Consider the following 16,560-nt stretch of genomic DNA (forward strand, 5'->3'; position numbering starts at 1 on the left):
GGAATATGCTGTACTGATGAGATCCAACAAGATCGAAACTGTAATCTACAGCTTTCCAACGGGTTGTCTAGCCTTAGGTGTGATACAAATTTTGCGAGATTTTTTTTTGTTTACCAAATTACGAATAACGTTTCTGGATGCTAATACGTAAGTGTTACATTATAACACTTCTTAATTCTTCACACAAGATTGCTAACAGTTCATTTACGGCAGTTAAATGAACCTAATGTTGCTTCACTGTGGAAAAAGACTGTAAAATTCATAATATCGTGGACTGTAGGACGGGGGGATTAAGGATTTCTCTCTTTATCTTAGTTATCATCGTTAGTATCATCGTATCATCATCACATCACCGAGATATTTCTTTCGCAACGTGCACAGCTATATCACCGAGATAACTTTCTCGCAACGCTAAAAATTGCATCACCGAGAAGCTTTCCTCGCAACGCTTGATACATTTTGTGTTTATTTATTATGTGTTTTGTTTGGGATAAACAGTTCACGATATTAACCCTCAAAACGAATTGTTTTAAGTAACTAATCACTTGGATCATGGCATAATGTAACATCATATAAATTCTTTGTTTGAATCGTTGATAAAGTGTAGCATAATTGAACATATTGTAAACTCTTTGTTTGAATCGTTGATAAAGTGTGGCAAATATTAATCTCATATAAATTTGTTAGCTTTGCAATGTTCACCTCATACAATATTTCTTTGTTGTATAATTTAAATTGAACGTAAATTTCCGTGCTTTGCAGTTTTAACCTCACGTAATATTTTTATTTGCACAAGTTTATTTCACACCAGATCTTTTGTTTTTATAAATCTCTGCTAGTTTTTTATGTGAATATATTGCTAATGAATGTTTCCATCATATAAATTATCTGATATCCAATCTTAATCTCAAATAAGAATTATTTGTTGTTTAAACTTTCACAAGTTAGTATGGCGAATTTAAATGTGGTTTATTGCCTTTTTGAAACTTTGACACTTGTCCAAGAGTAGTTTAATACATATCAGAGTCACAGAAATGGAATTGAGTTTAAATACCACCGAAATAAGTGGCAGAAGCAGAGGGCGCGGTTCCTAGTCGGGCGGGCGAGATTTATCACGCCATCTGCACAAAGGATGCAGGCTTTGTATAGAACCCACGAGTTTTCGACCGTAACGGCCTGGGCGTCGATTCTCGAATTCGTTCGCAAAGATGCGAATACGAATAGATGCGCATGCCAAGATGCTATTCGAAACGAAAATCCGTCTTCTTGAACGAGATCCAATGCGAATAGCAACTCGATGCGCATACGAAGGCCTCTGTTCGAGCGAGGATATGGCAACAGCGGCAAAATACAGAGGATATTTAAATGCGATGGTTGGCAGAACTCACGCGGGGTGAGTTTGAATCCAAGAAGGATTATTTTAATCTGTTACCTCCAAATTTATTAAGCAGCAAAACACGTATTAACAGGATTGGCTCGATTTAAATTATTGTTTTGAAGTATTATTGTTTTTTTTTTAAGTTTTCTTTACAGTTTGGAATATGATATGCATATTACGGCCCTTTTAATGCAAATTTATATCAAAATAAGTTGAACTTTAACTAAAATACAATATTTCCAACAAAATGGAACGATGATTCTTTTAAACTGTATTTTAAAGATTATCCTTTTTTGCAATATAAATTACAATAAATTCTCTTTATTGTTCGAAACTAAGAAGTACGACTCAAGGATGACATTAAGTCGGATACTTACTATTTTAATCAGGATTTTAATTCCAAATAATTGACAGACTAAAAAAACAAAAATATCGTGATCAAAAAAAAATTGTTAATTTTACGATTTTATGCAACCCTACGTATTTAATGTTGGCGGAAATAAAAACACCACGGAATCGGTTACTAACGTATATTACATTGTGGCACATTACAAGAGAATATTCGACGAGCGTAACATGGTCGGGCTGATAGCCACGCGGACGGTCGTACCAGAAGTGTCTAAAAATATGGCGTCTTCAAGTGGCGCTGTGTCGCTCTGCGCAATATAGCCATCTCGTGAAGGCGACTACACGAGCAAGCCTCGCACGGCCGACACTAGGTGTCGCTCCAACATTTAATACAAATTCTTGTGATTTTTTTACAATGATGCAGATACAAACTTAATGTTTATTTTTGAGTGGGACCTCCACAGCCAGCAGGTATTTGCATATTAATACCTTTATTACTGTGTGTACTCTCCTAGTTTATAGAAAATTCTTAGGGTTTGGTTACCCGATGTTTATTCAGGTATACTTATGCATACTATTACAACCGTTTTGTACAGTAAATGATCTTTCAGAAGTCATTTTAGTTTTTATTTTTGAAACAACTGCACGTATCCGTATTTGAAATGTTCGCAGTGGCTAGCCAGTCACCTAAAAATTATTGTTACAACCATAATAAGAATGTGTTAATGTATTATTAGAAAATACCCAAAATATCGCAATAGTGCGTTGTTTCTTCATACTTATGTAGCTATTATATGTACTACACAGAAATCGGCTGTTTCAATTTAAAATTTTTAAATTTGCATCACAAATGTCAAAATTGTAAATGAAATTATAAAATTCCCACAATCAAATTGATACATTACAATTTGTGTATTTTTGGAATGGTAACCCTTTCTATTAATGTATATTAACAGAAATAGCAGATTAAGGGCCAGTTTATACAATATTTTAACTGAGATTAAGTTGATCGCGCATTTAACAAGGCCATTAGCGACGTCTGATTGGCGTAGAGTCGGTCACATGGTACTTTAACGCGGAGTTAAAAATTAAATCGCAATTAAATATTTAATTGAGGTTCTGTAAACCAGGTTTAAAGATATTATATTGACGTTAACACAGAACGACCAAAACCAAACAGAGTTTTAGGTTAGCTTTCACCACTCGCAAACCAAAATGCGATCGCATCTACCCACTCGTAACTTGACGTTCGTATACGCTCGAACATTTGCGTATACCAACGTGTGCGCACGGTTCGCGAATACCGAATCTTCAAAACCGCTCGAAAGTTGGTCACTTGCGTATGCGGAACTTATTCGAACGAGTTCGAGAATCGACCCCCTGGGTAGCACGGCATGTTCGTCATTGGGGTGCTGTGCGGTAGGCTCGCCGATAGAATAGAATCACCGTTGCAGTGGAAAAACAGCCACGGCCAAGAGCCCCAAACGACCCCTATGGGTATTTTTGCTGGGTTCTAGAATGAAATTGACATAGTTCGATCGCCATCCTCTTATAGCGCTCTGGTGCCGCTGCCGCTGCATAGTTTTTTATTAAAAATTTTGTTCTCTTGTTGAGTGCCATCATTTTAAATTTAACGTCACACGTCTGTAATAACTTGTGTATTTGCATCCAGTTACTTTACTTCAGATTTTGCTTTGTTTTTATTAAATTTATGATATTCAAATATTTGCATTGATTCAGAATGTTTAATTTGATTTCATTCCAAGTCATTCAAAGTTTTTGTTTTTTTTTTAAGCTGAGAAGCGATTTCTGTCCGGCCCCCATTGGGATCACCCTCGCTCGCAGTTTTTTTTTCTTTTTTTTTGTCAGTGGAGGGATAAATAATTTTGTGTCCTCCATAAATTTGGTGTTTTATTTTGCGGTACTTTTCCAACCTTGGAGTCCACCACTTGCCTTTGAATGCATCCCGCCATTTTTCAATAACAAAATGTAGGATTCCATTTTGTTAGATGATCACAGCCAAAGCCAAATTTTGAATTTTTGAATTTTTCGCGGGGTTTCATTTTTTTCATATGTCAATCTAAGGTGGAATGTTTGGGTTATCACAGTATTATAAATATCATGTGGATGGTAGAAAGGCTAACCAAATTTTTGTCTAATCATCCTCACCAACAATGTGATGATGTTACCTCAAAACTGTACACAGTAAATGGGTTTTAAATTGTTAAAATAACATATTTAGTCCTCTATGCGTAGTTTATGAATCCGTGTTGAGTTTTTACCCGAAAACTCTAGGTTTTTGGAAAAAAAATAAAATAATATAACATTTTGCAATTCAATTTTGAGTCTGCAAAACCAAATATTTTGAAATTTGCGGATCTTTTCAAGTTATCATAAGCGTTGTAGGTTTTTAATCAAAATATATTTGCTTATCCCCCCCAAAAAGTTGATGACGCCATCTCACAATTTTGCCAAATAAATCCTGTCTTAAATGTGAAAAATATAATGAATTAATATTTTTTTAGATTTGCTTATACAGTTGGAATATTGCGCTATTTTCTTAAAAAAAAATGAGGCTGCCATTTTGGCAACTCTTAGTATCACTGTGTAGGCTGGATTAACGAATTGAGTAATAAAATGCAGACCTAAAAACATATGCTACACTTTATTTTATTACTAAGATAAGTTAACATATAAACTCAAACATTTTTTACCTTTTTGCATGATTACATCATTACGCTTTAGACTGTTTCACATTTTGTTTTTGTTTGCGAGAACAAGATCCAAATAAATATTTCTCTAATACAGGAACAGGAGATTCAAATGTCAACCACAATATTATAGACAACGCCAGTGTAAACATAAAGTCACCCCAGAAAGCATGCATCTAAAAAATAATAATAAATAACCAACTGGACACACTTGATCTATGTATGTATGTATGTGATTTCGTTTACTTTATTTTTTCAAAAACTTACTACGGCACTGTCCGAAAATTGAAAAAGACTTCTCATGGCAGCATATCTACAAAAGATAATGGTCTGATGTACTAAGTATACCGAATAAGACACTTTCGTAAAAAACTGGAAAATTGGTAATGATAGAAACCAGTCGATGGGTCCACCGTATCCAGCAACACACAAAAAGATAACTCCAGCAACACCTACTGCCCATCCTTGCCTATCGAAAGCCAGAAACAAAGAATTGCCCCATTTGTCGTCCGCTGATGATAGATTTACATCCCAATAGCCTGCATAAAGACAAGCAACCAGAATACTTAAGAAAAACAACCATAAAATCAAAACAATTGGCTAAAACGGTATGAATAATTTTTATTAATCAAAATATAAATACTTACCCATTGTAGTTTTCTTTTTACAGCATTCTTCTTCATTTTATATATAAAGTAACCTAAAGTCATGCCTATAACGTAGGGTCCAAACCTCGTGTACGATTGATAATAAAACACATATCTAAAAGCTTCCCTAGAACCACAGTTTTAGTTTCTGTTTGAGGAAATCCAGTGATGTTTCTTACGTTGAAGTCAGCCCCGTGTCTTCAGTACCATAAGTAAAGCGTAAAATAAATGGTATAAAAGATCCTAATGCTACTAGAACTCCTAAGATCCCTAAACCTACTTTAGGCCATTTCGCTAAGGGTATTAAAACAATAGGAGACAGGATGAAAAGTTGCATGTCGACAGTAAGATACCATGTTTGCGGTATACACTACAATTTTTTTTTTTTTATAAAATAAGAAGCAATGTGATAGTGTAACTTACAGAACCACTTTGAACAAAGTTCGTAATATAGAGAATGGTGCTCCACCAGGCTTCTTCACAAACTTGAACTAACGTGATATCTACAACTCTCCATAAGGGACCGTTACCAAAATAATCTAGCAAGAAAAGGTGAACCAGAACAAGGATTATTAAAACAGGTGTTAACCTAAGGTATCGATGAATGTAGTACAAAATAATATTAAATTTTACTCCTTTGTCTCTAGATTTCAAGAATGTATAAACTGCAACAAGTCCAGCAGCTACAAAAAAACTATCAACTGCAATTGTTGCTCCCATCATATACATGTTTGCAGCATTTTGCATCCACTGCAATCATAAAGTTAGTTAAATTAAATACACAATTCATACTAAAATCGCCGAACGGTTGCAGTGATCACACAAAAGTCGGAGAACTTATTGAAAACTTTTTCTGTTCGGCGATACTAGTCTACTGTGCGTAGTTAAACCTTTCGTAGTTCAGCAAAATTTGATAAGGGAGAGTTTCTCATGCCGGAATACGAATGTCCAATGACAATCCACATCATGCTAATCGATTTAATCCCATTTAGACATAAAAGTTGATCTGGATTTTTTGTAGAACGTAATAATTTTTTACCATTTGAAAAGAACGAGAATGCTATAAACAATTCGTGTGGAGATTCTGTAACCATATATGAGTTTTATAGGTGCTTTAATTCATGGTTGATGTTTCACCTCTTTTCGTATAGTAGAGGAAGAGGTCAAATGCTGTAGAGGCAACAACCAACACTAGAAAAATTCCCAGAACAACTATAGTGACTATCGCTCCCGTCGATAATTCCTTTTCTGTAGCTTTAGAGTAACAAAATTCCTCTCCATATATCAACGAACCAGGAATATCAGTCACAGACCAATTGCTTGGTACGCATACTGCAAAATGGTAACCCGTATATGGGTCTCCAAAGTCTTCCAATATCCTAGGCTGATTTTATCCGTTTTTATCGAACAACTAAATATCGTACAAAAACTTACAGATCTGTCTATCGTTGTATTAACACTAGGATCTCTGAGAGATACAGGCATTTGATTAAAAGGAAAAGCTCCAAGACAGTACTTTCCATAGATGTCACCGTACTGAATCCCATAACATTCATCAAAATGTCCCAAGTCAAAGTAGTTTCCACCAACAAGACCATTCGGAATTTTCGTTGACGCGTCATACACTAAACGAGCGAAGCAATAAAATTTATATTCGTGGTTTATCACTTACTTGTTAAGGCAACACTTCTGCCCTCCTCTGTATCTGGGAGGCTGCTCCGAATTTTTTCCCTGATTTTTTCTGAAGCAATAACTTCATGGATAAAATAGTTGTAGACATCTTCTGTAATACAAGCAACCCGAGAAAACAAAAATAAGGTATAAACAAGAACAATAATCGAACGCATGATAGTTATTGGATTAGGGTGCCCTAAGTTCTTTATATATCTTCCATCAAATTAATGTATAATAGATCATATTTGATGACAGTAGTAAATTTTATTATATCATTTTCTGATAACGTTAAACATTGTCGTAATCTCTTTAAAATTTATTTCGAAGATAATTTTTTGTCCTCGGCTTTTCTTGACGTCATCGCATTGGTGGTGGGGGTGACACACAAATTTTGGTCAGCATTTTATCATCTAGTTTAGAAGATTAAATCGACATGACGCGGACAGACGGCAGACAGATAGACAGAAATAGACAGAAACGAGGGACCTATTTTTTCGTATACTAGAGGTCATGAAACGTCGAGGAAGTACATCGGCGCTAAATTCAAACTGGCCCAAAGTCGAATATTGTTGCTTTCATCTGTGTAGTCTCAGAATTTTTTTTATTCGCATCGATTTTTGAAGTTTTTAAGATTTTTAGCTTTTCGATTTTAGGATTTCTCAATTTTTCGATTTTTATTTTGGAGTTCTTGCATTTTTAAATTTTTTTTTCAGTTTCTCGATATTTATTTCGTCAGTTTTTTCAGGTTTCAATTTTTAGTTTTGACTGTTTCTCATTTTTTCGATTTTTTTCATTTTAGGATATTTTTATTTTTTGATTTTTCAATTGTTGATTTTTTCGTTATCCGATTTTTTAATTTCGCTATTTTTTCAACATTTCGGTATTCAATTTTTTTATTGTTCAATGTTTCGTTGTTTTTTTTCAATTTTTTGTTTTCGATTTTTTAATTTTACAGTTTTTCGGTGATTATTTTGACATTTTTGGGTTTTTCAATTTGGATTTTATGTATTTTTCGATTTTAATGTCTAGATATTTTAATTTTTCTATTTCTAGAAAATTCTGTTTTCCGTATTTTTCTATTTCTGGATTTTTAATTAATCAGTTTTTTTATTTTACAGTTTCTTTTTTTTTCAATTTTTCAAGTTTTCAGTTTCCCAAGTTTTAAGATTACAATTTTTAAATTTCTTCGTGTTTCAAGATTCGTTTTTTCTATTTTTGAGGTTGGAATTTTTCCTTTTCCAATTGTCTTAATTATTCGATTTTCAGTTTCTTTATTTTTGGAGTTCTTCGATTTCTCAATTTTTAAATTGTTCGATTTTTCTTTTTCGATTCTTCAGTTTTTTAATTTTTTAATTTTTCAATTGTCCAGTTTTACAATTTTCCGATGTTTCAGTGTTACAATTTTCCGATTTTTTGATTTTCTAAAATTTAAATTTTAATAAATTTGTCCTTTTGTTAAAAAATTAAAAAACAAAAAATGAGAAAATGAAAAACTAAAAATAAATTACTTCCAAGTAGGTAAATCTAAATTATTTTCTTTCGTCGATTTTTTGATTTCTCAATTCGAGATTTTTATATTTTTCGTTTTTTTTTAATTGATAATTCTTCGATTTTCCGTGTTTTGTTTTTACATTTTTCGATTTCTCCATTTTTTAGTTTTTCGATTTTCTATCTGTTGTATTTTACAATTTTTCATTTTTTCGATTTTTTATTATTCAATTGTACATTTCTTGGCTTTTCCATTATACGATTTTTCAGTTTCTGTATTTTTTCAATTCTTCCGTTTCTTAACTTTTAAATGTTTCGTTTTTACAATTTTTTAGTTTTCCGGTTTTCATTTTAAATGTTTGGATTTTGAAATTAATTTTTTTTTTTGTATTTTTGATTATTTAATTTATAGAAGTTTTTGTTTTTCGTTTTTTCAATTTTTCACTTTCTCGATTTTTAATTAATCAGGGTTTTCAGGTTTCAAGATTACAATTTTTCGATTTTTCAATTGTTTTTTCAATTATCCCATTGTTCAACTTCTAAATTTTTTCATTTTGGATTTCTCAATTTTTAAATTTTTCGATATATTTTTTTTATTTAATTTTTTCGCTTTTTTGAAGTTTTCATAATTTTTTCAATTCTTCGATTTCTCAATTTTTTTATTTTTCAAATCAATTTAAAATCTCGGTTTGAATAAATTTATCCTTTTGTTGAACAATTAAAAAATGACAAATCGAGAAAATGAAGAAATAAAAATCGAGAATTTGAAAAATTTGATATCGAAAAATAGGATTTTCAGCTGTCAATAATATAATTTTTCGATATTTCATTTTAAAACCTTTGGATTTTGAAATTAATTATTTTTAGATTTTTGATTATTGAATTTACAGAAAATTTTGTTTTACGTTTTTTCAATTTTTCAATTTCTCGATTTTTAATTAATCAGGGTTTTCAGGTTTCTATATTGCGTTTTTTCGATTTTTCAATTGTTTTTTCAATTATCCACTTGTTTAATTTCTCATTTTTTTAACTTTTCGGTTTTTCAATTTAAAAATTTGTCGATCTTTCAAGTTTCATTTTTTAATTTTTAACTCTTTTTTTTTATTTTTTCAATTCTTCGACTTCTCAATTTTACAATTTTATAATTTTTAGAGGTCTCAATGTTACAATTTTTTGATTTTTAAATTTTTAAATTTTTCAAAATTTTGGTTTGAATAAATTTGTCCTTTTGTTGAACAATTAAAAAATGAAAAATCGAAAAAATAAAGGATTAAAAATTGAGAATTTGAAAAATTTTATATCGAAAAACTGCAAAATTGTTTCTTTTTGTCGATTTTTTCAAAAAATTTTAAAAATTTTCGATCTTTTAAGTTTAATTTTTCAATTTTTGACTCTCATTTTTTCGGTTTTTTCAATTTTTCTTTATTTTTTCAATTCTTAGGCTTTTCGATTTTTAAACTTGTAAATTTCTCAAAATTTCGATTTGAATAAATTTGTCCTTTTGTTGAACAATTAGGAAATTAAAAATCGAGAAAATAAGGAATTCAAAATTGGGAATTTGAAAAATTTGATATCAAAAAACTGCAAAATTGTTTCTTGTTGTTGATTTTTTCAATTTCTCGATTTTTAATTATTTTGTTTTTTGATGTTTCAGTGTTACAATTTCTCGGTTTTTCAAAAGTTCAGTTTGAATAAATTTGTGCTTTTGTTCAACAATTAAAAAATGAAAAATCGAGAATTTGAAAAAGTTTATATCGAAAAATTGCAGAATTGTTTCGTTTTGCCGATTTTTCAATTTCTCGATTTTTAATTGTTTGGTTTTTGATGTTTTGGTGTTACAATTTTCCGGTTTTTCAAAAGTTCAGTTTGAATAAATTTGTCCTTTGTTGAACAATTAAAAAATGAAAAAACGAGAAAATGAAAAATTAAATATCGAGAATTTGAAAAATTTAATATTGAAAAATTGCAGAATTGCTTCGTTTTGTGGATGTTTCAATTTCTCGTTTTTTAATTAATCAGGGTTTTCAGGTTTCAATATTACAATTTTTCGATTTTTCAATTATCAAATTCAATTTTTCGATATTTCAAGTTTCATCTTTGGATTTTGAAATTTATATTTTTAATTTTTGATTATTTAATTTACAGAAATTTTTGTTTTTCGTTTTTTCAATTTTTCAATTTCTCGATTTTTAATTAATCAGGGTTTTCAGGGTTCTATATTACAGTTTTTCGATTTTTCAATTGTTTTTTCAATTATCCACTTGTTTAATTTCTCATTTTTTTCATTTTTCGGTTTTTCAATTTTAAAATTTTTCGATCTTTCAAGTTTCACTTTTCAATTTTTGACTCTCATTTTTTCGGTTTTTTCAATTTTTCTTTATTTTATCAATTCTTCGACTTTTCAATTTTTAAATTTTTTGATTTTACAATTTTATAACTTTCAGACGTTTCAATGTGACAATTTTGAATTTTAAGTTTTTAAATTTGTCAAAATTTTGGTTTGAATAAATTTGTCCTTTTATTGAACAATTAAAAAATGAAAAATCTAGAAAATAAAGAATTCAAAATTGAGAATTTGAAAAATTTTATATCAAAAAACTGCAAAATTGTTTCTTTTTGTTGTTTTTTTCAATTTCTCGATTTTTAATTGATGCATTTTTTAATGTTTCGGTGTTACAGTTATTAGACTTTTTTGTTGAACAATTACAAAATTAAAAATCAAGAACTTGAAAACTCTAAAATTGAAAAATTGCAAAATTGTTTCGTTTTTCGACTTTTTGATGTTTCAATTTTTGGTTTTTTTATTTTTTCGTTTTTCCAATATTTTAATTATCCGATTTTGCAGCTTTATTTTTAATTTTTCCATGTTTTTACAATTTTTCAGTGGCCCGATTTTTTAGTTTTTCGATTTTCATTTTGAAATTTTTGGATTTTTCATTTTAAAATTTTTGTGTTGTATCATTGTTTCAAAGTCAGTTTGAATGTGTTTTGTTGTGATTGGCCAGCACGCGTGTGGATATTAATGTATGTTGAGGAAGTCGAAGCAGAGAGTTGTAGAAAATATCGTTTAGTTTAGTTTCTCTGTTTCACTCTAACGTGTACAATCTCGACAAGTGTTATCGCTAATTGTCTTAAATTACGAGTAGTTATAAATGTTTTTCAGTTCAGTGGCACCTCTGCTACTACACATGGCAGACCTGATTAAACTGTTTCGTTATTTTATCAACCAAGATTCAAAATGACTCACTCCATTTCTCGAAAATTTGGGAATACAGTACTTTTATCATTAGTATTACAATGAATCTATCCAAGTTGATATACGTGTCCTTTCAGCTTGATGTTTAACTTGAATTTACAATCTACTGATTCTAAAAAGTGCACTGAATGTGCGCAATACGTTTTATTCCCTATGAGTTATGCCGTAAAGATGAGCGTAAATGTTTCAGAAACGTACATCGTAAATTAGTAAAAAAGAGATAATTGCACAGATCGATCTAGTTCTAAGTAGTTAAATATATTGTTTTGAGGAGGCTAAGCCAGCAATAATCTTAACGTAAACGATAAAAAGATTTATTAGGAATTAGCCTGAACTCACTTTACGTACAGATACTGTAAGTATTGTATGTATTTATTTATTCTGAAATTTCAAGTGTGTGTGCCTTGTTCGTAAATTTTTGAATTTGTAATCTCCAAATTACGATAATAATTTCATTACAAAATTTTGACAATTAAGTTTTTCTTTAAATTTATTTATGTGTTAGGGAGGCGTAGATCCTCCAAGTACAAACTTGTAGAAAGAAAACTATAATTTTCAATAAGCGCTGGCCTGAAAACTGTAATTTCAAAAAAATTCGAAAAGGATCCGAGAACGAAAGCTTTCCAGAAAGGTGTATTGTTTTACATGGATAATCCCTGCGGAAACAGTCTGTCACTGGATTCGGACAAAGAAAAACAGCATAAGTCCAAGAATGAAGTAATTGTTAACAAATTTATTATTTAGTTCAACAGTCGTGGTACTTGGAATTGTGTTAATAATAAAAATTTTGAAGAATGTACAACCGTCATTCAAAAAAGTGGATTTTGATAAACGGATGAAAGTGAAGGCTTAAGATTAGAGGAATTAGATTAATGACGTATTTAGTTGATAAAAGATTACACATGACTTGGGCGCAAGTCTCACCTTAAACGGGAAACCTGAACAATGTAAATTCGACACTACTGAAAAAATAATAGTTCATTGGTGGCATTTAAACTTTTTTGAGAAAGGACCTTGAAAATTAGCTGTTAAGTTCGTACCCTCGTGAACTCGAAAAACGGAAGGGTTTTAATACTTTTTACAGGTTTAATAGCTGGTTTTAGGTTTAATTATTCTCTTGTAGGTTTAATACATTTTTTGCGGCTTGATTTCCAACATTTATTCTTGCCGGCTCCCCTCGAGAGCGTAACGTTTCCGAGACCAGAGTGTGGTATAATTTAACATCATGTAAATTATTTCTTGTTTAAAAATATATAGTGTGGCATAATAGAATTTGTTAGCTTTGCAATTTCAGAAGTTCATTTAATCATCATCGGAATTTCGGGAGTACAAATTTCAAATTTCACCGTGAAAGGGGATCTCGCCAGCATTTTTTTGATTTGTCTCCTCATAGCATTTTCAATAAAAAATAAACAACAAGGAAGGAGATGAACTTCTTCGTGGGTTGCGCTTATCTTTCGGTCTGGTAACTTGTGAAGAAGTGGATAGTGCGGTCAGTTATGCCTTGCAACACAAGGCTGGGTATACCTTGTAGCTAAAAACTGGGGAAAATTCTATGTATTTTCGTTGCTGTAAAGGGATTTAATCAGAACAATAACATAATAATAGTTTTATTTACAGTTCCAAACTATAATGTACAAATTTCGACGTCAACAAACAAACTGCGTTTCATTTTTAATTCCAATTAGTGGCAAAACAACAAATTGTAACTAAGTACGAATTGATTGCTTCATACGACTAAATTAATTCTATCATAACAAACAGATACGATGCTCGACAGCAAAGTATGGCGTGGCACTAGTGAATAAGGCACGGTTTAGTAAGTATTAACCTTGTAAATTAGTCTGTAAGTCACTTAAACATATGATGGCAATTCTGTCGAAAACATATTCAACTACACATTCACACATTGACAATAAGTTAAACAAAAGTCTTTTGGTTTTTTAGGCAGTAGTGTAGCTACCGAAAAATCACAGAGCTTCGTCACCGTGATGATAACCGTTACGGTTAAGAGGCTGCCTTTCAGGGGCACTCGAAGGACGATTTCTCTTGAAGAAACCGAGCTAGAAAAAGTAAATTATCAGAATACTTATTAGCTACTTTATAGACGACTGTACTCACTTTATATAGAAGGAAAATGAGAAGTAGCAGTATTATAGTTCCGGCAACGGCTGACAACACGACAACCCAGAGAGGCACAGTTTCAGACTTTATTTCTTCTGGTGTTTTAACTACAGTTTCAACTTCTTGCATTTCTATCTTACTATCGTCAACTGACATTAAGCGTGGCACTCTTTGCACTCTTGCCAACATCATTGAAGAAAATTGCATAGCGTTGTCTAGTTTCATCTGTAAGTAAAGCGTTACTAATAATTTAATTGTTAAAATACAACACGTACGTTTCTTAGAACTTTTGCATTGAGTCTGCCTCTCAGTGCAATAGTTAAAGGCTTTCCGTGTTCCAAATTCTCGACGGTGCACCTCATATACACACAACCTAAGTTGTGGCAAGGATATTTTTCTTTGATTTTTTGGATAGACGGATGATTGTCACCCACAATCTGTCTTTTTCTTCTTCCATGATTCCATTTTTTGCCTGATGGGGCAGCAGTAGGTACATTATCTCCGATATTGTTATAAACAGGAGAGATTTGTCGCGTTTCCGACCAATGACTTTCGCTGACTCTTGCTCCATTGTTGTTCTGACTGCCCCCCAGAGTACCTAAGTCTAAAACTCCAGTGGTGAAGCCACTTCCACGAGCGGCTCCACCTACCCCAGAGTTGTCCAAACCTAGACCTTGGTTTCTAGATTCGCTGTATGTTCCGTATGTTTTTGGGTCTCTTCGACCTTGTTGTTGTTCTCGAGAGGAAGCCGCGTGAGGATCTATATAGCCTGTGATGGATTTGCCATTGTCGTAGTCGTCGTCATAAATCTCTTCGTAGTTGTTTTCATTGTAACTAACAGAATGATTATTTCTGCGATCATTGTCACCAGCTGCGTTGTAATTGTAGTCTCTTCCATAAACTTGTGAACCATATTGACTACCACCCTGTTGCTGATGCGTATTTGTTCGAGATTGTTGACCATAATCTGTATTACCAGAATAGTAATCGGAACCCCGACTTTGTGATTGTTGGTTGTATACATCCGTGAATTTGGCACCTGCTGGTACTTCACTGCAGTTTATGGATTCTCTCCTTCCGTTAATTGTCTGGAAACACTGTTCCACAAAGGTGTTTTCACCTCGTCCGCTTTGGAACCTAGTGTCAGATCGACAGTCGACCTCACTCCACTGTCCATTTTCAAGTTTAAGACAGCGACGAAGAATTTGTTGTTGAGTCTGGTAAGTTTGTCTTTGTTGGACCAACTGGATTTTGGGAAGATGTCCACAGTCGGTACCCATCCAGTTCCCAGCACTGTCCGTCCTCAAACAAAAGTATCGAATAGGTCCTTCTGTTTGAATTCCCACTCTTCGCATTAATACAATTACGTTTATACCCGCTAAAGAAAAGTTTGAGCCACAGTCGACTTGTTGTGAACTCTTGAAACAACGGCAGAGAAATTCTTGACCAGCTACATTTTCAAGTCGGTAGTTGCCAGTAATTTGAGACATTATGTTTCCACCTCCTAACAAAACTTGAACTGTTTCAAAACTATATGTTTGAGGAAGTGTATACACTCCCGAATTGTTCCAGTAATGTGTACCGTTCGACTCCCAAGAACTAGTTATAACTAGTGGTCTAATTCGGATTGCGGGAACCGTCCCACACGCAACATATCTTAAATTTCCATTACCGTCCGGTTCTAGACACGTAAATCGTATTCGTTCATCTTGTTGCACACCAGTTTTCTCCAACAACCCGATGATATTTAATCGGGCTAAAGAGAAGTTTTCTCCGCAATCGATTTCCTGTTCTCGTCCGTTTACACTAAGGAAGCAACGGTAGATGAAGTCTCTGCCATCGATGTACTGGTGACGGTATATACCGCCTTCCAGTTGCTGTCTGATGTCTTCACCGCCTTGGAAAACTTGAATCTTTGTGAACGCCATTTTTGGACCAACGTAATACGTCCCAGTGTCATTCCAATAATGGGTATCGTTCTGTCCCCACGAAGTTCTAATAATTTCTGTTTTCAAACGAATCTTTGGAACATTTTGGCAGTCAGTACGATGCAACTTTCCTTGAGAATCCGGTTCTAGGCAAGCGTATCGAATATCACCTTCTTGTTGCACCCCCGAATGCTCCAACACCCATGGAATATCCACAGACGAAAAGGAAAAATTTTTGCCGCACTCTATTTCTTCTTCGCGGCCATTCCTTCTACGGAAACAACGGTAGACGAAGTCGCCGGTGCCTACTTTCTGGTGCTTGTACTTTCCTTCTTCTAATCGATTAGTAAACATTTGATTTCCGTTAAAGATTTGAACTGTTGTCGCTCCTTCATCCTTTGTTTGTGTGATCAGAGGTACTTTCGGTACCCCTTGGCAGCCAACTTTTTTCCAGTTACCAGCACTGTCTTGATCTAGACACCAATACTGAATGTTACCTTCTTCTTGGTACTGCGCGCTAGCAAGTTGTAATAATCCAGGTGCGCTCTTCGTCAAAGAAAAGTCTGCTCCACAATCAACCTCTCGCTCTTGACCATTTACAGTTCTGAAGCAACGATAAACGTAATCTTTTCCTCCGAATTGTAAATGTTTGAAATTGCCGCTTCCCAGCTTTCGCGAGGTGTCTGAACCGGCTTCGAAAATCTGTACTCTTGTAGAGTCTTGCCAAGCTATGGTCTGCCCTTGGGTTTTGTTTTGATGTCTTACATCCATCACTGAAGAACTGTCTCCTGAGGTTTCAACAGCTTTATTTAAGGTTTCGTCGCCTTTGACAATCTTTCCGCCGATTGTAGCTCCGATTTTCGATGATGTTGACGTTGATTTTTCGGATGAGGTATCTACTTGAACGTTGATGTCGTACAATTCCCAGATGCTTTTCCTTCGTGGCGACAACTACAGAGGGTATTGTTAAGTATTAGTTATTCAAAGTTTGATGGTTGCCACTTTA

General features: G+C 33.0%; 2 protein-coding genes across 3 annotated transcripts in view; both read right to left on the reverse strand.

Annotated features, from left to right (window-relative positions):
• Window positions 1-4,441: 4,441 nt before the first annotated feature.
• On the reverse strand, window positions 4,442-6,941 carry LOC135139270 (nose resistant to fluoxetine protein 6-like). Its single transcript, XM_064069443.1, has 9 exons — window positions 6,757-6,941; window positions 6,519-6,709; window positions 6,222-6,468; window positions 5,975-6,168; window positions 5,508-5,834; window positions 5,264-5,454; window positions 5,085-5,211; window positions 4,705-5,037; window positions 4,442-4,613 (listed from the first exon to the last, which is right to left on the reverse strand). The coding sequence occupies exons 1-9, from the start codon at window positions 6,929-6,931 to the stop codon at window positions 4,461-4,463; spliced, it is 1,938 nt and encodes a 645-aa protein (XP_063925513.1). The 5' UTR covers window positions 6,932-6,941; the 3' UTR covers window positions 4,442-4,460.
• A 6,155-nt stretch (window positions 6,942-13,096) lies between these two features.
• LOC135139438 (integrin alpha-PS2) overlaps window positions 13,097-16,560 on the reverse strand; it is a 168,813-nt gene continuing 165,349 nt past the window's right edge. For both annotated transcript variants that reach the window (XM_064069673.1, XM_064069672.1), the window contains 3 exons: window positions 13,902-16,505; window positions 13,624-13,851; window positions 13,097-13,565 (listed from right to left, as the gene is read on the reverse strand). In XM_064069673.1, coding sequence (XP_063925743.1) covers window positions 13,473-13,565; window positions 13,624-13,851; window positions 13,902-16,505 — 2,925 coding nt within the window. In that variant the 3' untranslated portion in view covers window positions 13,097-13,472. The remainder of the gene's footprint in view (window positions 13,566-13,623; window positions 13,852-13,901; window positions 16,506-16,560) is intronic.

The sequence above is a fragment of the Zophobas morio genome, unplaced genomic scaffold, assembly GCF_036711695.1.
Source record: "Zophobas morio isolate AGI-343-1 ecotype UQ-CSIRO unplaced genomic scaffold, CSIRO_AGI_Zmor_V1 ptg000031l, whole genome shotgun sequence".
NCBI classification, from domain to species: Eukaryota; Metazoa; Arthropoda; class Insecta; order Coleoptera; family Tenebrionidae; genus Zophobas; species Zophobas morio.